The sequence below is a fragment of the Candoia aspera genome, chromosome 2, assembly GCF_035149785.1.
Source record: "Candoia aspera isolate rCanAsp1 chromosome 2, rCanAsp1.hap2, whole genome shotgun sequence".
Lineage (NCBI taxonomy): Eukaryota > Metazoa > Chordata > Lepidosauria > Squamata > Boidae > Candoia > Candoia aspera.
The window spans coordinates 236,651,473-236,674,957 of NC_086154.1; the positions used below are offsets into that span (position 1 = coordinate 236,651,473).

Sequence of the window (23,485 nt, forward strand, 5' to 3'; positions counted from 1 at the left end):
AATCAGGGAAGAAGGTGATTTGGTAAGCCATGTTGTGTGATCCCAGTAAGTGCATCTACAAAAAGCTTATATGCTTCTTCACAAGCTCACCATCCAAGTCCCTCTATAAGAAGAGAAGAATGGAAAGCAAGGAAAGAGGAACTGTTGTAAATGACCCCTCTGGATTCCTAGCACAGTTAATGGGAAAAGAGATTGCGATAATATACTGTAAGATATTTCAGGGCTTGGACTTTTCATTATATCTATCATCCAGAATGAGGAAAGGATGAAACAAATTACAGAATTTTGGGGATTTGGGAAGACACATCACTGGGTACTTTCTTAGAATATCTGATGTTCAGCGTGTGTCTGCCCTGCCCCATTTACTCTGCATCAGTCAATCACTCCTGCATTATTTATTTACATATGAATCTAACTTATAGGCACCCAACTCGTAACAACTCTGGGTAGTGTACAATTGAGTAACAGATCCAATACAACAGAAGTAGAAAGAAGGAAATAACCTGGGGACTAATAAATCTATCACATAAACAAAATTCCCCAAAAGGCACATACTTCCTAATGCGGCACCTGGGGAAAGAACCTGGTCTTCAGGACTTGTTTAAAGGATGGCAGGGTCATAGCAACTCAAACTTGGAGGCAGAAAGGGGGGTACGCAGGGATATTAATCCAGAGACCAGGTGCTATGAAAGAGAAGGCATGCCGCCTGGGTCCAATCAGATGACCCTGCTTTAAAGCGGGACCTGAAGCATGTCTACTTTGTCAGGACTTACTAGATGGGCAGACTTTGATGCCAATTGAGCAAAACATTAAAAAAAACAACCCTTTAATTATTTATATTTGTTATCACATTCCAAGCCCCTTTATATCTTGCTGATATTTTGTGGGTCCATACTCAGTGCTGTTGCCATTGCATACTCCAAGTTAATAAATTATTTGCAATGAAACGTGATATAAGAATACTTGAACATGGGTTAATTTACAATTGTATTCAACACATTAATTGCCAGCTATAAAATCCTACTGCACAGTATGAATAAGAGATTTGTAAATATCCCAGTGGAAATAAGTTGTCCACTGAGTTTGTAGACTAATATAGCTTATTGCTGTCAAGACGGTTAGTGCAGGGAGAATGAACTATATGTTCGGATAACAAAATGCGTAATCTGTAATGAAATCATTGATTGGAAAAATAGAATGAATAAACGATACAGCATGAGGGACAGATTTTTTTTTTTCAAATTACTGTACCTTTAATAACAGTTCTATGACTTCAGTATGAACAAGGCCATGCACTGGTTCTCCATTAATGTGTGTAATGAGGTCACCAGCCTTCAACCCAGCATGGTAGGCTGGACTTCCCTCTTCAATGTTCTAGGAAGTGAAAAACAGTGCATAAATTCAAATATATATGTACTTATTTTGTTGAAGTATATTACAGCAGCTTTGTGGATTTATAAAAAAAAAAAATGATTTCCTCGTTGTTCTTCCACATGCAAATGGCATAGAGTCAATCACAAAAACATATTCCATCACCATAATGTAAACAGTTCTGCTCTTTAGTATTGCTGAACACAGAAAGTTAATTTTTAATGTTACATTTTCTACCTGTTATATGCCACAGTTTTCCTTTTAAAATTTCCACATTTCAAATCATCACAGTTCTAATCTATCACGTGAGGACAATTTTGAGGACAAGGGCAGCATAAACATTCTGGGTTGGTGATGGCTGCAACTGAATAAGATAATTCTGTAAAGTGGACAGGGTCATTTTACATGTCTGTGCAAAGCCAAGATTTCCTGTTGGTGGTGGGGAGTTGCTGTTCTTCATTTAAGTCTACTGTTGCATTTTTCAAGACAATGATGTCTCATTATAGCTTGGTTGTTTAATGTATTTACAGATAAAGGAATAAGGAATGCTTGTGCAGAAATCAGAGGCATGTTGGTTGGAGAGATATGCATGAGTACCTTTTGATGGAGATGATGCCATGTTGTTGGCTGAGAACCTGAAAGATTTGCAGCAAATGTTAGATACACTGCATGATGCAACAGAGTATGCATCTAAAAATTAATGTATCAAAGACCCAGGTAGTTGTGTTTGGTAGGGAAAATGGAGTGAACAACTGCAAATTATACATAAATGATGAAAATCTATAGCAAATAGATGAATTTGTGTACTTCGATAGAATAGTTACTAAAGATGGAAAAATGGATGAAGAAATTTTATGAGACACAAATTCTGATAGAGCAGTGTGTGGTCTGTTACGAGGAGTGTTTACCAAAGGAAACAAAACTGGCTATGCGTAACTGCATGCTTCTGCCTTTGTTATACAGAAGTGAAAGTTGGATATGCCAGAAAAAACATAAATCTTGAATGCAAGGAGAATGGGTTTATAAAGAAATGTGTGGGATAAAACAAGAAGAGATCTGGTCAAGAATGAATAGGTGAGGAATTAATATGGATTGAATATAAAAGTGAGTGACAGTCCTCATTTAGCAACCACAATTTGCTAAATTGTGGGTTGGGACATTGCAGACACTCCTCATTTAGCAACCACAATTGGGACTGGCAGCTTGGTCATTAAGTAAAGCGATCACTAAGTGAAACCACAACTGTGCTTATGATCTCAGTTCAGCTTTCCTTTGCTTTACAGACCTGTGACAGTTGTAAATGTGAGCATCGGTCATAAAGTTACTTTTTCATCATTGTTGTAACTGCAAACGGTTGCTAAATGAGGCAGTCACTAAACAAGGACTAACCGCATTAAAGAAGAATGCTGAGGTGGTTTACTCATATAGAAAAAATGATTGAAGATTGAATAGAACTGAACCTGTATGTGAAGAAAAAGTGGATGGTTGAGAGGAAGAGGGAGAGCAAGAAAGTGACAGCTGAACTGGTCCAGAAAAAGGGGATCCAGGATCCTGGACCTCAGATTCCCTCCCCCCATTAATACAAATACTGGGTGGAAATCAAGTTTAAAAATAATTCAGATAAGGGGAATGATTCAACTTCCTTTGCTAATTAAATAGTGCCATAGCAAGCAATTGCAAGACAGTATTTTTTCCTAAAACAAAACCTATTTTTAATGCCATTTACATTTTTGGCTGAATTGATAAGTGGAGTTACTAGAGAACTAAACTTTGTTCCTGAATATCTTTCTTTTGAATTTTATGTTGGTGAACAGACAAGATGGAAAGGCGACATTGACTGAAGGATTAGGGAACCCACAGTTGAAATTGGGCCATAAAAATGATGGCACCTTAATAACAAATATGATCAGCCCACAGATTAGTAAAGAATTAACACTTGCCAGGTTCTATGCATTAAGATATGTTATTCTGAAACTACTATTCATTTCAGTAAGCCTAAACAAGATTAGTCCTCAGGATCTGTATACATTTTTTCCTCTTTTAAGTTCAAATCCTACTTTAAAGGGTTAGGGTTACTTTGTTTTGCAGGCACACTGACTATATTTCCAATACAGACAAGACCAGTGGTTCTCAAAGTGTGGTCTGGGGACCCCTGGGGTCCCCAAGACCCTTTCAGGGGGTCGGCAATCGGCAAAGTCAAATAAGTATTTTAAAGTTTCTCAGTTTTAATTTCTAATACAGAAAATATTGATAGATATAACCCACATAAACCAAAGCTCTTTGGGGTCCGCAATCATTTTTAAGAATGTAAAGGGGTCCCGAGACCAAAATGTTTCAGAACCACTGGACTAGACATATACTAAGTCATAATACATTATTCCGTTTACTAAACTACACTACATTATGTGTCTCATTTAAGTATAACCTAAATATAAATTTATCAAGTACAAGTGATTATAAATTTTACCCAAATAATATGATGGACTGTGTAGATGTCGCTATCACCCACATATACTCTGATTGCTCGGATAGTGAATCCATACTTTTTGCCTGAAGTATGAATTATGACAGGCTGGTGAGGACTTGCAGGAGCAGTTGATGAGTCACGGCTTGGAGAAGAATCTCTGGAGGATGAAGGATCTGAAGATACTGAATGGGGCGACATTGGACTTCCCAAAGGAGACACCCCAAATATATCTGGAAAAAATGGTCCTCTGTTTAGGAGCATATTAAATTTTATACATACCTTAATACATTACATCAGTGTTTCTCAACCTTGACAACTTGAAGAGGTATGGACTTCAACTCCCATAATTCCCCAGCCAGCAAAGCTGGCTGGGGAATTTTGGGAGTTGAAGTCCACACCTCTTCAAGATGCCAAGGTTGAGAAACACTGCATTATATTATCGTAGTAACATCACTGCTGCTTAAGAAAGTATCTACCACTATTCAAAACATTTCAAAAATATTTCTCTTTTATCTGGTGGGAAAAATTACCAACCTACAGATTTATGTTCTTTATACAGTGTTACCCCTGATAATTAACTTTTATAAATGCATTTATACAGCATGCTTAATCACAAGTGTCCAAAATGGAGCCATTTACAAATATATTCGTTTATGGTTAAGATCCAAATGTAGGATATGTGAAACTTCCACCTTTCACAAACTATATAATATACCCATGTTTTGCAGTAGATTATTTTAGGGTTAAAACAAGGTAGGGAATACCTGGGAGTATAGTTTCTGGAATTCATTCCAACCCCTTTACCAGCACTGTCTATAGGACCAGTGCAGTCTATAGAAATACAGTCTGTTCTTCTTTCTATGTGTCACAGGTTTGTTGCGGACCTTGGATTGGTCATCCAATAGTATTTGCCATCTTACTTCATTTGTAAGAAAAACAATCTACTTTGGGAGGGAGTACCTGGTGAAATTGTTCAAGAATGACTCCTCCACCAATTCCATTTTTCCTCTGGCCCAGCCATTTCCTCCCTAAATCTTCCAGGCAGCCCATAACTCACAGACACCCTCCTGGGAATTAAATACATAACCCCTAAACCTTTGTCTACATGTATACAGGGTCGCACCATATCTATACAGAATTACTTCCTTAACATATTGATAATCCAATATATCTTTAGCAGGGAGACCACTATATGCTCTCAAAGCTTTCCCTTTGAGGGAAACTAAGAGACAACCTGGCTAGGAGACAACCTGGCTACCCACTCATCTTCTGGCCATTTACAGGTAGTTGCAACTCTCTCAAACATTGTACGTAGGCTTCAATATCTTCATCATCAGGCAATTTAGGGCTCTTAATATCCTTGGAACCACTCTCCCTTTCCATCCATACAGGAGACCCATGAAGTCCATGTGCCCCACCTGGTGACTGTATACCTTTGAACAGGTCTAGCAGCCCCTTAAACTCCTCCCTCTTTCATTTTTCTCCCACTCTAGCCTATCTCTTCTCTCCTCCTCTCTCAAGAGCCTTTCTTCCTGTTGCTGCCTCAACATCTCTGCAACCAGGTTTGCCTAGGTTTCTGGTCCTAGCCCCTCTTCTGGCCTTTCCATTTTTTCCTTGGGTTTAACCACTGGCTTATCCTGAACCCTTGTGTCTGTGGTGGTAGCCTCCTCTGTGGGTGTAGGAATTCCAGCCCCTTCTGCCTTTCCCATCATGGTTTGTTTTCTAAAGGCTCTAGTAAGGGGTCTGTTCTCTGCAGCCAGTATACTAGCTAAGGCTTGCAAAGTTTGTGGTCTTTAGCAACCAAAGTCTTCCTTTTCATGTACAGTGTTTCAGGAATCCTGTGAGTCTGAACAAGCTCCCCTTTAAACCTGGATTGGGAACCCAGTTTGGATATCCCACCTCTATCACCACTTTGTCACAGGTTTGTTTGATACCCAAGGGTCGTTTACTCAGCCTCACCAATACGTTCTCAATGAGACACTGCACACATAAACCTTATTTCACCCCTTGTATGTTGGGGGTGGGGTTCTTTTACTTAAAAAATCACTAGTTACAGTATAAAAGTGCTTTTGTTTTACCCAGGTGACCAACTAATACAACTCTTCCCAACTAACCTATATTTCTATTGCTATACTATTTCTATTACTAACACTACTAACAATTCTACTACTATCTTCAGAACCCAGTTCTCCTTTAAGTGGACAGTCTCACTTGCTCCTTCTCTACCTTTGCTACAAGCCTTGACTGCTGCTCTCACCCTCTCTATCTTCTGCTTCTCTTACACACCCACACCCAGCTGTTCCAGACCAAGGGCTTTTAACCATCTCTCAGCACTCCTTACGATGAGGTGTGTTAGGCTTAAAGGGGAAGGAAAGCACTTAAAGGGTGCCTACAATTTTAGTACAGTCCATCCTGCCACTCTGTGTAACAATGTAACATGGTGTGTGTGTCTTTTTGCTTTCCTCTTGTGTTGCACTTGTGGGTGTGTATCTGTGTGTGCGTGCATGTACACACTGGGAAACACAGGGAAGACAGCAGACTCGCTGCTCTGGGTTACATGTCCAGAAGATAAAAGGCTAGGTGGCTTAGAATGGAGCAATCAGCAGCATTCCAAGCCACTGTCCAGCTGCCTCTCTCTTCTGGGTCAGATCCAGCCCACTGTTTAAACCAAAATTTCTTTTGCTGGTTTCTCCCATGATAGCAAATATTCACCAGATAATGGAACTTCTTTGAAAGAAGTTAGGAGACAGGTAGAACTGGTAAGTTGTACAGAGTGTCTTAATTATTAGTAAAGATTCAGTGTATATACCATGCAAAACTTTAAAATCTGTGACTCATTTTGACACAAGAAAGGTTCTATTGAGGCTGCATCGCTTAAAGAAAAGAATAATCACATATGCATCACTTTCATAGTTATAAACAATATCTACCTCCTGGAATCATAAGGGACAGAGCGCTGGCCGAGAGAGACTTTGTGACCTTTCCAGATATTTTTTTTTTCTCTGTACTTTCTAATTGCTGATGAGTCACATGAGATGCTCGTTCACTGGAAGGCTTTGAGAAATTATCTGTGATGTCCACACTTTCACTTTTTCCATTTATCTGATCCAAGTGCTCTGAAAAACTACCAGCTGCACAAAATAAAAGAATCAACACATTAAATCAAGAGTTGGGAGGAAATCAAACAAGGTGAGGATTCGTTTTTCCGGTACAAACCTCATGCAATAGAATTCTGTAACAAGCATTTGCATAATTATTAATCATTATTTTAGGATGAGGACCAAGCATTAATATTAGTTTCTTTACCCTTTCTTGCACTAAATCCCTCATATCTTCTTTGTTTTAATAATATACTTAATCTTTACAACCCTGCTTAAAGTTGCTGGATTAGCTTGATATTAGCTACAATAGTTGAAATACAACATCAAACCAAAGAGAAAAAGTTAAAGAGTTCACACAAAAAAGGGAAGATTACACAGACTAAATCTGATTATTTCTGTATGTTCATTAAATACAATTTTAAACAAAGAGTATCAGTCACTTGATATTAAACAATATAGAAGACTAAGGTGAGGAAGCAGAAGTAGTAGAAACATTGGAGAAAAGTGATCACCTAATGCTGGAGTTCCTGACTTTAAATGAAACTGAAGTTGAGTATAGTCAAACACATACCTTGGACTTGAAAAAAGTCACCATGGATTTCTCAAGAACACTCTTACTAGAGATCTTATATAACTTTATTCATTAGATAACTTCGTTAACAAATTGTAGGAATGGTACAGATATAATATATCTTGATTTCAGCAAAGCATTTGAGCTAGTACCCTCCATGATATTTAGTAATCTGCAAGCTAGATAAATAAGGGCTGGGTAAGTAGATATATAGCTGACTTGCTCAGATAGTGCCTCATTAAATTGTAGATACATATGGAGTGGAGTGTCAAAGGATTGTATCTCAATCCTTTAATGCTCACAACAGTGTCATTCACGGGATAAATCTTTATATCTGAGGATATAAAAAATAAAAAAATCTAATGTGATTCACTATGAATCACATTAGATTTTTTTATTCCTCATTAAAAATAGATGTTGATGAAAGGGTAAAGAGTACAATGAGCAACAGAAGAAAGAAATACATTAGTTCAGTTTTGTTTTAATAGGTTTTTCTACTGTTATAATCATCCTTTTAAAAAGTTGTCATCAGTACTGATGGAACTTTCTTCTTGTAACTAAAACAAGATGTAATTTTTTGACAGCAAAGGGAGCAGGAGATAGAAGAAATCAGGTTCATTCCCCATATGTTGTGATCTAAAGAAAATGATCCACTGTGCTAATCTGAATTATACTTTTCATACCACTGAGAAGTTTAGACCTAAAATTCAGATTCGTAATTGTTATTATGGCCTTCTCAATAGAGAGACCTCAGAAAAGCCACGTCTATATGCATCATACCTGAGAGTGTGGAGTTACTAATTGTGCTTGCTGGAGTTGTTACCTCCACTTCATCTTGAACAATTTCTTCATTAACAAACATAGTCTTTTCTTGAACTTTACGAGATCCAGCAGAACAGGGTGATTCTTTTGAATCTCCTTCAGCTGATATAGCTAATTTTGGAAGTAACCCTGAACTGTGGCGTTGCTTAACACTTTCAGTATCAGAAGAAACTGATGTAGATATCTGTTGCCTACATATAAAATGATATACATACTGTCAACATACATTGAAGTTAAAATATACAAAAGTTCATAGATGTTGCATAGTAATCCAATACTCTACGTACTATAATCAGTGCAATAATGTTACTTACATTTCAGAATATTCGGAGCTCCAGCATGAAGATTCTGAAGATGTCAGTGCCACATTTGTTGTTTCCTCTACTGTATTCTCCTTTTCTTCAGTTTGAATAGCGACTCGATCTATACTACTAAAAACCTATATGCAGGGGTAGGGGACAAGGACAAAATAATGTATCTAACAGAAAAGTACGTATCATGCAAAATATAATATGCTTCAAATACTTTTAAATGGAGGTGTGTACAATCTATGTCCAGTTTCATACAAGGAACAAGTGTATCATGGGGTTTGGGCAGATCATTCTGGGTAGCTCCCAGTCCAGTCAAAGTGAAATCCAGATTATTTTGGTTGTTTCCAGTTTTGGCAAAGAAAAAAATCCAGAACAGTCTTAGGGTGAGTAGTGCAAAGCTAGTGCTCCTTCATCCTCCCTCTCCCCCTTGCATGCCTGTGTACCAGCTTGCCTGCTGATCTTCCCAGGGCGTCCCTTTCCCTTTGTTCCCTCTAGCTGCAACCTCCTTGAATTCAAGCAGATTCCTAGAGTTCCTAAGGACTCCCTAGTCCTTAGACAAGTGTTCCTCAACCGTGGGGAACTTTAAGATGCCATGCTTTAAGAAGCCATGCTGGCTGGGGAATTCTGGGAGTTGAAGTTCACACATCTTACAGTTCTAAAGGTTGAGGAACACTACCTTAGACAATGTCAATGTCTTTTCCCATGTGTCCCCCACCCCAGAACACCTCTGCTGGAACTTACATATGCTATTTAACTACTTGTCTATTTTTATAGTATGTTATTCTGCAAGTGCACAGAACTAATCAGGAAAAAGATCTGAATGCTTTTTGCTTGTAAAGATTCATGCTTCTAAGTTATGAAAGTGGTTTTTGTATTGCATTGTTTTATTTTTAGTACTTTATTTTATTTATTGTTTAATTTTATAATTTAATTTAAGTTAAATTTTAAACATCTTTATATTGCTTCCCAGTAAAAAATCTCAGAGCATCAACTTATGGAAACCAACCACTTCATAGTAATCATCTTAGCATCCTACTGATTCCTTGAGCTGCTGGGAACAGAATTCTATTGTCCTGGTGAGGATCTGCACAGGTGGCTACTGAGGATGACATATGGCCTGTGAGCCATGAGTTACTAACCCATGTTAAAGTACTGAACCCTTAAATGTATATGCAAAATTGGTTTGCAATCATTTATAATTACATTTTCATCTTATGTACATATGCATGCAAAATATTTAAATACTGACTTTTGAAAATCGATGTGAACATGAAGAAAACTGCCTTATCTCCAAATTAAAGTCTTCATCATTTGTATCTTCTTCTTCTTCTTCAGTTTCCATATGGTGATACTTCTCAGACCGAGCTGTAAAATGACATGTATATATATTTTGTGAAATTACCATGACTCAGAAATTAATTGAACAAGTTTTATTTTATTCAAAAAATGTTTAGAGGTCAACAAAAATGCATTTCAAAATCAACTACTACTGCAGTAAAACCTAATATATAGGTATCTGTTATATTTCTATCAAAGTAGACATACTGTCAAAGTAGCTTGTGTCATCTTCAGATTCCAGCTGAGGAATGAATTCTGCTTTCTGTCTCAGCAAACTATTCCAGTCTAAGTTTTGAAAGAACTGATGTTGTTTCACTTCGTAAGTACCACCTGGGGGAGCAGGAGAAACTGTTGCAGGTTATATATACAGATCAATTGTTTGTACTTTTTAAAAGTGAATTACCTGCCAGATTTACACGTGATGATTAGAAGAGTTGCAGGTTTATCATGCCACTAATTTTCACAAGAACTAAGAAATATGTATGTTTGTGCACTTTACCTTTGGAAAAAGTACATCAAAGAAAGTACAGTATGTCCATTAACTATTAATGCATTTTTAAATTATTAAACAATATACAAAAGTTTTATTTTAGACCCAAAACTCAGACATAATTTGAAAAAGAATAAAGCTTATTTATAATGGATAATCTATAATCTCCAAAATCAATAGAAAGCAAATAGTTATTAAAACATTGGGGTCTTTATAGGGTTTTTTTTTTTAAGAAAAAACATTTCTCAAGGTCCTACTTGCACTGAAAGTAGAACAAGTACTTTTGGACTAAATTTCATTTTCCTACAATACTCAGATTTGATAGGTAACAATCTTGGTCAGTGTGTAAGACATTTGGAAGTGCACTTTTGGATCAGATCCAATATTCGTTTTATTTACTAATTTATTTATTTAGTGATTTTCAATGTAATTACCCAGAGTAGTGTAAACATTTATAGAAGCTGAAGTATCTTTTCGTTAACATATTATCACTTGCAAGCAATTCTACAGTCATGGTTAATGAAGCAGAACTGCAAAGTATAAGAAATCCCATCTTCCACTGAAAACAAATGATAACCTGCCCTCCTCTTCCATGACATCCAGATGCAGCAAACTACAATTCCAAGAACTCCAAAGCAGCATTGTCAATAGTGAGTGGTGCCTGTTGTTGTAGCTAAACAAAGAGATATAGATTTTCAATCCCTCATATAAAAGAAATCTTCCCTACTGAAAAGGCATGAAAATGTGTTTCGCTTTTGGAAATCATATGTAGTTCAGTCATTAATTAAATTTACTGCAGTATACTTGCTTGTTATGGATGATGTACTATTGAAATTTTCAGCTGATTTTCCCATAGCAACAGTGTAACTTGGCTTGGAAAGCATGAATGTAAGACTGAACTGACATTACCAATTTTAAAAGAAAAAAAGAAAAGAAAAATCTGCAAACTTGATTACTCCAACAAATAGTAGAATTGCTCAAGCTATTTTTTTCTTAGGGTTAGAAGTTCTTGTGTTTATGTCAAGACAGATTTCTTTTAGTGATATACAAGTCCACTATATATTAATATACAAAATATTCTTGCTACAGCTTTTAATTGTTTTGAAAATTATCTAAAGAGGTCATGATTGCGACATTGTTGAGAAAAAGTCCCTGCTTACTAACTGATGAATGGGCATGGAATTAAGACTCCTTTTTTTTTTTTTGCATGGAATAGCAATAGATTTTAAAAAGTATAGGAAAAAATATAGAAAAGGTAAAATATAGAAAAGGTAAAAGGTTCTCAGTTATTAATATTTCAGCACCAACATGAATACTCCTTTATATTTTAAAAATCTGAAATAATCCCCAGCCAAACCTATTATAAGAGACTAATGTATAGAGGATTTAACTAAAATATATTTTAGAGAGCCAGGTTGGTGTAGTGGTTAAGGTAGCAGGCTAAAAACTGGGAGACCGTGAGTTCTGGTCCCTCCTTAAGCACAAAGCCACCTGGGTGACCTTGGGCCAGTCACACTCTCTCAGCCCTAGTAAAGAGGCAATGGTAAACGACTTCTGAAAAACCTGCCAAGAAAATTGCAAGGACTTTCCGGGCAGTCTCCAAGAATTGGACACAATTGAACGGATAAAATACACATACATACATTAGTGCCATGGTTTCCACTGACTGCCTATTAGAAAGCCCTTCAAGTTTCTGATTTCATTCCAATCATACAGAGATAGATTTTTCTTCCAGTACAATTCAATCTTTGCTTAAAAATTCCAACTCTGTCTTTAGGCTCTTTTACTCTAAACTATTCACCTTTTACTCTAAAAACAAGTTAATTTGTGATACAGTAACTTTGTTAAATTAATGCATATTAATTTGTATTGTCATCTTTTTTTTGCCTATATGGTCTTCTTTTTTGTTGTTTTATTATTTCAAATTAATATAATAAAGTGCAATATAATACAATCCCATGTTAAAGTAGCACAAAAAAGAAAAAGGTTTTGCTATTTGACCTTCTGTCAGTAGTGAATTTTATCAGGTACATAAATAGTCCTATATTAACTGACATATATGTGACATTTAGAGCTCAAGTAGCCAGTAAATTGCTAACTAGAGACAGAGGCAGAGCCAAATGGAGAACTCTGATGACATGTAATTATCATACAATACACTGCCAAGGGGTTTGGGGAAGAGGGGGAATATTAATCCCTATGCAGAAATTCTTTAAACTTGGTAGAGCTTAGAAAATGTAGGTTGGGTTCAAGGATAGCTTTATGTTTTTACTGGGAGCTCAACTGTAGTGAAATTTTAAGTGTTTGGGGGTGGAATTATATACTGCTTCAAAAAACGTGTGACTGATTTTCTGATTGAACAGTTCAGCATCAGACCCTGTGTTCCAAAATTCACTGCTGATTAAGAATTTTCTTATTTCAGCAAATCATATATTTCTCAATTCCAGAAGGACAAATCCTAAGTAAATCCCTATGGGATGGATATGTATCCATTTCAACATCACAGCACTCGTCCAGTTCATTTAGTAGGAGCTGATGTTGACATTCTCACATATATATACTTGTGTAAATAGAAGAGCCTGGAGATCCCATCAAAAGGTCGGGTTCCAACCATCCTGACAAGCATGATAGGTGGAAATGTGTGAAAGGTGCAGCTGTGAAATACTGTTCTCTAGATAAGCCATTCTGGAGTCTCTGCAAGGCTCTCAGGCATTTTATAAATCCTGCCCGTAGCATCCTCCTCAATGGTGACCATGAAAGCAAATTGTTTAGCTTGTACCAGCATTTATTGACCTATAGTAAGAGTAGATTAGAAAATGAGAAGAACATACAAGGTGCTGTTTGATTCAATGCCAGCCTAGTTAAGGGATTGTTTAAGTTAGCAAAACAAAGAGAACCAGAAAACACTACACTGAAATATATTTTTAAAGTATAGCCAGAGACAGGTATTTCTTAGTTAGAAACAAAAAGATAGAACACAGACCAAAAAGCAGCTGAAGAGATACCATTTCCGGCATGCAGTAAAATAAAAGCGAAGTCTTCTAACCTGTTCCTAATCTTTCCAAGGGGTTTTGTCTCAGAAGCAAAGTAATCAAATCTTGGGCGTCTGGAGGTGGTGCTTCATCCTTTTCAGGCCAGTTGATCTCATCTAGGAGAAAGAAATACCACTGGTAAATCTGTGCAGTTTTTAAAACGTTGTTGCATACGACTTGTGTGTTCCAGCCAGTTTAATTTTCAGTTCAGGGTTGTTATTCCTTTACTCATATTTTTCTGTCAAACTGATAGGAAATCCACTGTGCTTTATTTATGCAGAAGTACTGTCCTTTGCAACTTATAAGTGGAATGTTAAATTTAAACATGAACAACAGAGACTTATTAATTTCAGAGGGTGACATCACACAGATAAAAGTTTTGGCTTATTTTTCCTTACAGAGTTGTTTAGAGAGTAAATTGCAAGGGGCAATACTCATTGTGTGCAGTCAGCTGGACTTTTCCCTCAATTCTCCCCCCTTCCAGAGCAGCACTTATATGGGTTAGATGGGAGCCATAAGGCATCAGGAATCAGTATGGTTCATTCTACTGCACAATTAAGGTAGACCACATGCATAAAAACAGAAACTTCATTAAAGCTTGCAATAAGGATAGAAAATATTTAGTACAGTGCAAATATAGTAACTTTCTATTTTTATCTGAAATTCTGACCTGAATCTTGACACCGCCATGCCTTGCCTACGCTTATCTTTTTGACACAGATAATACTATTGCCATTCAAAAATATCAGTTTTCCAGAAACATGGGCATAGTAAAAGATCTACAGTCAAGCAAGATACTTTCTATAGTTGGGGTGCAAGACCAGATCTAAATGTAAAGGCCAAAGACAGTAACTGTAACACCTTTTACATACAATAAACTAATATTCAAAGTTGTTGGTAAGTTTTATTTATTTATTCAATAACTTGTATGCTATCTACAGGTAGTCATTGGTTAACAACCAGAATTGGGACCAGAATTTTGGTTATTAAACGAAGCGGTCATTAAGCAAATCCAACCTGATTTTACAAACTTTTTTGTGGCAGTCATTAAGCAAATCACCACGGGCATTAAGAGAAGCATGTAGTTGTTAAGCAAATTATGCAGTTCCCATTTATTTTGCTTGCCAGAAGCTGGCTGGGAAGGTTGAAAATGGCAATCACGTGACCACGTGACACTGCGATGGTCATAAATGTGAACTGGTTGCCAAGCGCCCAAATCATGATCACATGATCATTGGGACACTGCAACAGTTATAAGTGTGAGGACTAGTCATAAGTTGGTTTTTCCAGCACCGTTGTCTGAATTGTCACTAAATGAGTGGTTGTTAAGCGAGGACTACCTGTACTCTCAAACCCTAGGCTATTTCAGTTACAAAATCATAGCAACAAATAACCAATCAAAAGAATGTAAATTTGCACCCTGTAACTGCTTTCCACCTAATTGGGGTTCTCCTCACCAAAGGCCCACAGAAGAGCAACTGTTAATAAGGTGAGGGCCATTCTGACCTTGCTCATGTTGCTGCTCTGGAAGTTATTCCTAGTTGTCTCTACATGCATGTTTATGCACACCTGCTTTGTTTTGATTTTTTCCTTTGGCTGTTCTTTATTCTAAATGATACCTTTTTTTATTTCTAAGGAATATCTTTCTAGATCAGTGTGTGTCTATGTGTGTGTGGGTGGGTGGATTTGTATTGATGTGTCTATTTTGTTTTTCAAACTTAAACAATACCTTAAATATTAAGTACCCCTGAAGTTTATTGTATAATACAAATACAATAAATATTATATTTATTGTATTTGTATTATAGGGTTTTATAGTTTTATATTTTTATCTGTGTTTTATTGTAAACCGCCCAGAGTCCCTTTTAGGAGATGGGTGGTGATAAATTTGATTAATAAATAAATAAATAAGTCATTAGGAGTCAAGCTGACTTGTGGGAGATGCTACCTTTTCGAATTCTTATATAGAGGAGAGAGGGTATGCTGAATAATGGTAATGAGTGAAAATAACTGATAATGTGATGTCTTATAGAGCTAATCCCGCACATATCATTGAATGAGGTAAAACAAATTTATAATAGGGACATAGAGATGTTTTGCATGCTAACTCTTTTTAGTCTGAAACCTTTTTTTAATCACTATGGGTAGATTTTGAGCCCCAAACGCAAGTTTGAAACACCTTTGTATTGCCTAATGTTATTAGTTTATTATACTATTATTGTATTATATAATATAATAGGTATGCACCAAGGAGTTCAAGCACACAAACAAATAAAAGCTTATTTTGAAGTTTGCCAGTAATCAGTTGTTAATGCCATTTAAATTTGATTTGAAAAATATGAATATGCACTGCTACCCTAAGGGATCAAACCTAAAATCAACATTTGCTACATGTACTAATTAAACATTCAATATAGCCTTGCACCACATCAGAAACAGTACATTTATTATTTGTTACTATGAACAGTAACTACTACAATAAACTACTACTTCACTGTATAAAAAGTTCATTAACTGTAGGCATACCATGTATTTACTTTGCACTATTAAAAACATGCCAGATTATTTTTTAAAAAAAATCTTATAAACAAAACACAATTGCAGCTTTTTTTCCCCCTTTCACCACTATCACCTCCTTCTATTAGTAGACCTTATCAACATACTTTGTAAAATGGATTGGGAAAGAACCAGTAAACATAGACATCTTTGGCATAAACAACAGGTATCTATTTCTATGCATCTGGAAACATGAAAGAACACCAACTAGAATAGTGATAGATGTTGTTTAATTAGCATTTAGTTTTGCCACAAGCTGCATAAGAATACTTCAGTTCAGCCTGCAGGTTACAATCTAAAAGGTTATGGAATTTTAAATGAAAGAAGAACAGCTGCTACAGAAATAACATGATACTGTAACAGCCACCAGTGAAATCATTAACAATCTGTGAACTGCATTTGAATTCTTCTTTTCCCCCATTATTTATTATTCGGGAAACAATTGTTTTAGGTTTTTATTACATTTCTTCTAATTTATTGCATGATGCTATTGGGCATTTTCCATTTTATGCAAATTAAGTCAGTACGAACTTTTTAAAAATATAGATATTTAAGGGCTGACTAGACTGTGCTAGTTTGAAGTGTTAATATAAATATAGTTCATTTCTGTTTAAAGCATTTGTCATTTATTTTATTGCTTTCTTCTTTCCTTTCAAAATATATGTAGTCATTCATTTCTATAATATAATTGCTCTATATATGATTAGTGATATCTTAACTTTTAATTTCTTTATGATCTTATTCTTTTCTGGCAGCACTGTTGCAAATTATTTTTCCCATTCCATCCCTTTCCCTGGTTCTTATATCTGAATTGCTCTACACTGAGAACACACAGACAGAAATTGTTCTAAATTTGTATTTAATAGTCACAGCTTTACTATTATTTATTAATGTAATTGTGATTACTATTATTGTAATTACTGAAAAGCAAAGACATTTACTCAGATGACTTTAGAGCTGCAATGTGTGTCAAAAGAAAAGGTTCTCCTAGCAATGAAAACTAGTTATGAATATATCTCTTTATGGAATGAGGAAGCATAGAAGTGATTCAAATTATAAAAACAATGCTGCACATTAAGCACTCTAGAATAATATATCATAATATTTCTTACTGCATTTATTCCATTCTTTTCTTAAGTTTAAATCTGCAGCCTTATAATTCTTGCTTGGTGGGTGAGATTGACAATTATCTTTTTTGTGAAATATAACTAATATAGTATTATAGATTTTCACAAGCAACAAAGCCTTGATTGAGGAATTAAAACTGGTCAGGTAGCTATCCCTAAAGGAAGGTATGTAATGATATAAGGGAAATCCCTTCACTCTTGTAATATTTACCACTGATGACTTGTCCAAATAGCTCCTCTGGTGTATCTCCAAAAAATGGAACACACCCAACAAGAAACTCATACAGGATAATTCCCATGGACCACCAATCCACTGGCTTGCCATAACCTTGTCTTAGAATCACTTCTGGAGCAATATATTCTGGTGTACCACAAACCTAAATAAGAAAACAGTAACAAAGAAAAGTTTAAAGTTTAATATAATAATTTCTATCATTATATTAAAACAATCATGTTAAATAATTTCAAATTTTCTTTTGCTCTTTTTAACTGTTAAGAAAAATATGTTAGATTTTTCACATTTTTCTAATGAGAGTTTCCAATTTAACTTGTGCAAATAAAAGAATATTTCACAGAGGTTGTTTGCCAACTTGAAATCAAAATATATTATATATATATTTATATTGATTACGTTTGGATTTTTCTTATTTTAAGTTGAAAACTTAAATAGTTTTACATTAAGTAAGTCTTAGAGTGAACAGATTGTGGGTAAATGGTAATGAGGCATGCTTAAAGGGAAATGGGCCATAGCTAGGATTTTTAGCATCCTTGATTGTACAATGCATCATGAGTTCCACAAGTACTCTGCTGAGACTCTGAATTCTTTACAAAAACAACATTCAATTTGTCTCTTTCACAACCTCACTTGCTTTCAGTTAGATCATTCATCTTACTAATAGACCATAATGGTAAAAAACTAAGTCTGAAACCATCTGCAGTGCAAAAATAAAGGTAACTCTTATATAGAAAATTTCAATACTATTATAGAAATTAAAAATAATTTGTTAAACTTTCAGAAGGAAAAGAAACATTGCTTACCTGTTTATCCAGAAATTCTCTAGCATCCTTCTCAATGTGACCCTCATAAAGATTGGTGGTCATACTCATGAGGCCAACCTTAGATAGCCCAAAATCTGTTAATTTTATATGTCCCATGGATGTTACCAGTAAACTGGAAAAGAGAACAACAATAAATAACTATTACCAACTGTTTTACTGTTGTAACAGAACAATGTTTTCAATTCAACACTTAATTTTAAGTCTTTATTATGATCACATCCCATCTGCAAGCATGATGGAATGACTATGACACTTGAAATATAGTTTTTCATGGAGTAATTAATTTTCAAAACAAAAACTGCTACTAGCTTAGTGATGCCCATCAAATCACAAGATAGACAGTCTATATTCACTAAGGGATATTGTGAGGGCACCAGACACCTTAAAAAATTAAAGTTATAAATCTGAAAACTGTGTATGTAAAGTCAGATTTTTTAAAAAGTTAATTTAAATTATTCACAATTAAAAATTAAACATCATAACACCAAATTTATAATGCATTGGTGTTTTCAATTCAAATTTTAAAAATGGAAGTTATGAAATGTTAAACAATGAACAAGTTATGAACATAAATATATATTGGATATCTAGTCATACTATCTAATATTCACTATAATTATGGATATAATTTATAAATTATCCATCATTATAGAAATAAAGTAGTCAAAAAATAATAATACAATCACATTGTGAATTCTGAATTTATGCAACAAGAATAAAAATTTCCTCTTCTTGCTTCATCTTATACATTCCTAGTTTTTCTGTAAGTATTTTCTGCTAATTACATGCTACATACATACTTATCTGGTTTCAAATCTCTGTGTACTATTCCGTAGTTGTGGAGATATTCCAGTGCTAAAACAGTCTCAGCAAAATACATCCTGGCCATATCTACAGGCAAAGGGCCCATATTTTTCATCAAAGTAGCACAGTCTCCACCTAAAACATAATGTATATACTATATTTCATTCCACACAGAAAGATCAAGCACAATATTCATACTAGCAAAACAGATGGGAGTATTGGAAAAAAAAAACACTTTCCTTGTTAGCAAATGAAAAATAGAATAAACTTCAGTGTGCGAACATGGAAATTCTTTTTTCCAATTCAGATTAAAAACTGAACGGGATAATTTGAAAATATTGAACACTAATTCGCTAGTTATCATGTATGGAAGAAAGCATTCTGCTCTACAAGTAGTCCTCACTTAAAGATTATTCGTTTAGTGATGGTTTGGACTTAAGACGGTGCTGGAAAAACAAACTTGCAATCAGTCCTCACACTTTACGGCCGTCGCAGCATCCCCAAGGTCGCGTGATCACAATTTGGGCACTTGGCAACTGGTTTGCATTTATGTCTGTTGCAGCATGACACGGTACGTGATCACCATTTTTGATCTTCCTGGCCAGCTTCTGGCAAGCAAAATCAATGGAGAACCACATGATTCGCTTAATGACCATGTGATTCACTAAATGCCTGTGGTGATTCACTTAATGACTGCCACAGAAACAAAGGTCATGAAATTGGGTCTGATTTGCTTAATGACTGCTTTGCTTAGGAACTGAAATTCTGGTCCCAACTGTGGTTGTTAAGTGACAACTACCTGTACAAACGTGCACTATGAGTTGGGGGTAATTTTGTAGCAACCAGGACTGTTTTGGTTGGAGTCTTGCCTTCCCACTCTCATTTTATCCTCTCAATAACCTATGAGGTAAATTAAACTGGGATAGTGACTGGCCAAGATCATATTAGAAAATCTCATGGTCATATGGAGATCTGATGCATGTCAGCCCTATAATCATTATGAGAACACTACAGCATATGGAGGAGAGTCATCTTTTGAGTCAAGAAATTAAGAACATTTGACATTTCTAATGTTTAATATGCACTGTAAACATTGGGGACAGCTACTCTGAATTGTACAGATGCTTATAATTTCTCAGTATTACAATACACTGTGCTTGATATATGATGTAGAACGAAACCGGTACCTTCTACATATTCCATGGCCATGCATAAATGGCGTTTAGTTTCAAAGGAACAATACATGCTGACTACAAATGGATTTTCTGCAAATGTCAGGATATCACGCTCAACAAATGCCTGCTGAATCTGGTTTCGAAGAATGAGATTCTGTTTGTTAATCTTTTTCATTGCAAATCTCTGTCTTGTTTCTTTATGACGCACCAGATAAACAGCGCTTGCAAAGAAAAGAAAAGGAATGGAGGATTATTAAATCAATTACCATTTAAAAATCTGTAATACTAAATAGGTGTACATTCTGGTAGGACAAGTTTAAGATTTCAGATGTAATAGAATTTATTTTTTTATCCAGCTTACTATCCCAACTTATCATTTACAATTCAACTATAGAAAAGAAGTATCCATAATGTTTTGATAATTGTCCTTAAAGGTTTCATTAAAGTTTTCATTAAAAAAAAACAGATATGGCACAATATTGCAATACCCAATTAGATTGTGTATTCTACTAATATGTGCTATATACTGGGTGTACCCAAAGTCAGGCCCCATTGGCCAATCTCCCTCCATCTCTCCATCCATCCCAGGTAAAATGTTATTGTACTTAGGAATTTTCAAAGTTTCAAAGGAATGTTAAAAGATTTTCAAATGAGTAAGGAAGTGGTTAAAAGAAAATGGCAACCAATTCAAACATTTAATGTAATTTATATAATAAACTGTCTATGAAGCATGACTTTGGGTACACCTGTATATTACTCAGCCTGTATCTCTTACTTCCCAGGATGGTATTTTGTATGAAAAATAAGGGAAAGAGGATGGGAATTTCTTGATGAGTCAGCTTTTCATTGACAATTGTGAAAGAAGCATACTAACTATCATTATGACCAACGAAGATAATTTTTGACTGAGAAATATGAACAGTGGCTGATTCAGTCTAGAGTTACCCGTAAGATTAATCCCTTAAAGGATACAATTATTTATTTATTTATTTTTATTTATCATTCCAATTTATATAGCTGCCTATCTCATATATATGCTCTGGGTGCCTTACAAACAGCTAAAACAATATAAAACAACCAAACAATGCAACAGTAAAAACAATATAAAAGCATATAAAAACATCAAAAATAAATCATAGAATTAATATCTGAGGTAATCAAATCTGACAGTAATACTCAATACCACCACTGTGCCAGCTCTGCATTAACAGATTGATTAACAATCAAGATTAACAACAAATTGATTGTCAACTAGGCTGCAAATGGCATAAATTTCATAGGTAGGGCTGTTATTGTATCAGGATTTAGCATAAGAAGTTAGAAAAACTGATTCCTCCCTACCCACACTATATGTACTAGCATAATTAATACACTTGAAAGCATTTCAACTAAACAGCTACATGTTACTTTAATTTCTTAATTTTCAGACTAGAGAAAGTATATGGAAAGAAAAGCAAACAAACAAGAGGAAACTCAAAAACTGAAGATGACATGCCTTTTCATCAGGATGTTCACAATCTCCATTTTGAATTGATCTGGATATATAATCTTTTGAACAGGCAAAGATTTTGTATGTACAAAGATTATTTTATCTTGATCTTCTTAGGCTAGGCTAATTTGTTGAGACAGACTTTTTAATTTCTCTCAGTCTGGTAAGCTATGAACATAATTCAGTGTTGGCAAGCCAATATTATTACAGTAATTAAAATTACAATCACACTATCTTAATCAAAAATTCAAATCACATCCCACTTTCTGTATTTCCTAGAATATATTTCAGAGAACACCATGTCCTCACTGCATTAAAGCCATATGAGCCAACATTGTAACTGCAGTTCTTTTACCTCTTTAAAATTTGATCTTTGTGTAAGTATTTATAGCCTATGTTTCAAGATACAATTTTTTTCTGAAGCAACTTCAGTAAACATTCCAAATACATTAAGCACTAGAAATATAAAAAAACAAATAATCAGAAGCCTTTCCTCTAAAGAGTTAGTAGTACTAGCTCAATAAGAGAAAAACCACTGTTATTTGTCTTTATCTTTTTCTGGAATTCTTCACCACAGAATAGTGGAACAAACTGATGCATGTGAATCATCAGTTTGCCTTTCAAGACCGACTAGGATGCTAGAGTTATGAATGCTAATACTACTTTATTATAAGGTTACAGTAACAGAATCTTGCAACTCTGAATATACTTCCTCCCTCCCTCCCTCCCTCATCATGAAAACCAAGGAGAGTCATGTCTGAGTCACTTTCTCAAATTACATATCTGCTCTGGACTCAAGATTTCATTTATCTAACCATTGCCTTGGTTGTGGCTCTTCCTCCTGTTCTTCAAGGTTATTCCTACTGCCCATTACAGAATGTTGCACACATTAATTTTTATGGAAAGGCTGATACAGATAATGTTCAAAATGTTCAAAAGTTGGGTACTATGCTTGCTGTCTGTTAGCATCTGACTGCAATTCAAAGTGTTGGTTGTAACCTTTAAAGCCTATATGGCTTAGCACTGCAGTACGTGCAAGACCATCTTTTTTAGATCCAACCTGGAAGTGTCCTGGAAGAATCTGCTCTTAATCCCCTACTTCTGTGGAGTTAATGGGATGGAAGCCTAAAGGCACTCCTGTTCTATTAGTGTACCTATACTTTAGAACAGCCTCTCACCAGGAATTCAGTCTGCCCCTATGCTATTGGCTGTTTAGAGGGAATGCTTCTGGTATGTTTACACCCCACATTCTGGGAACTATATTTCTGTTGATATAGCATAAAATTGAAAATACATTTTTTGCAACCACATCATGCTGCTGACTCATATTCATTTTTTTATTTAGGAAACTTACGGTATATGGCTGTCCATCTTATATACCACAACTCTTGGAAGCCCCCAGCAATCAACTACTATTCCAACAACTTTTTCACAGGTATCCTTTATTCCATACCTATAAACGTGCTTTTTGTTTCCAAAGTGAAAGACTGCACTGAGCTGTTAAATTTTGAATTGTATTTCAGTCTTCTAGGATATTAGCTATCCCACCCAATTCTGTGTCATCTGCAAATCTGATTAAAAAAAATTCTCTTCTTATTCGTCTAACCCATTAATTAAAAAAATATTGACAAATAAATGGGCCAGGACTGTATCTTACAGTATGCCATACCACTCAATACCATTCTTTTTGGGGGAAACAACCATACATTTCAAATCCTTTCTTCCATTAGGGCTTTCCTACCAGGCAATCAGATTTAACATTGCTCTGAGTT

At 35.3% G+C, this 23,485-nt stretch overlaps 1 protein-coding gene across 1 annotated transcript in view; it reads right to left on the bottom strand.

The window, feature by feature from the left end:
- The window catches only part of MAST4 (microtubule associated serine/threonine kinase family member 4), a 107,869-nt gene that overhangs the window by 14,421 nt on the left and 69,963 nt on the right, over positions 1–23,485 (bottom strand). Inside the window, exons 12-23 of the mRNA XM_063295584.1 lie at positions 20,237–20,445; positions 19,046–19,184; positions 18,225–18,357; positions 17,398–17,563; positions 13,518–13,619; positions 10,189–10,311; positions 9,893–10,008; positions 8,647–8,771; positions 8,291–8,523; positions 6,769–6,969; positions 3,839–4,068; positions 1,252–1,374 (exon numbers count right to left, since the gene is read on the bottom strand). Coding sequence (XP_063151654.1) covers positions 1,252–1,374; positions 3,839–4,068; positions 6,769–6,969; positions 8,291–8,523; positions 8,647–8,771; positions 9,893–10,008; positions 10,189–10,311; positions 13,518–13,619; positions 17,398–17,563; positions 18,225–18,357; positions 19,046–19,184; positions 20,237–20,445 — 1,900 coding nt within the window. The remainder of the gene's footprint in view (positions 1–1,251; positions 1,375–3,838; positions 4,069–6,768; positions 6,970–8,290; positions 8,524–8,646; positions 8,772–9,892; positions 10,009–10,188; positions 10,312–13,517; positions 13,620–17,397; positions 17,564–18,224; positions 18,358–19,045; positions 19,185–20,236; positions 20,446–23,485) is intronic.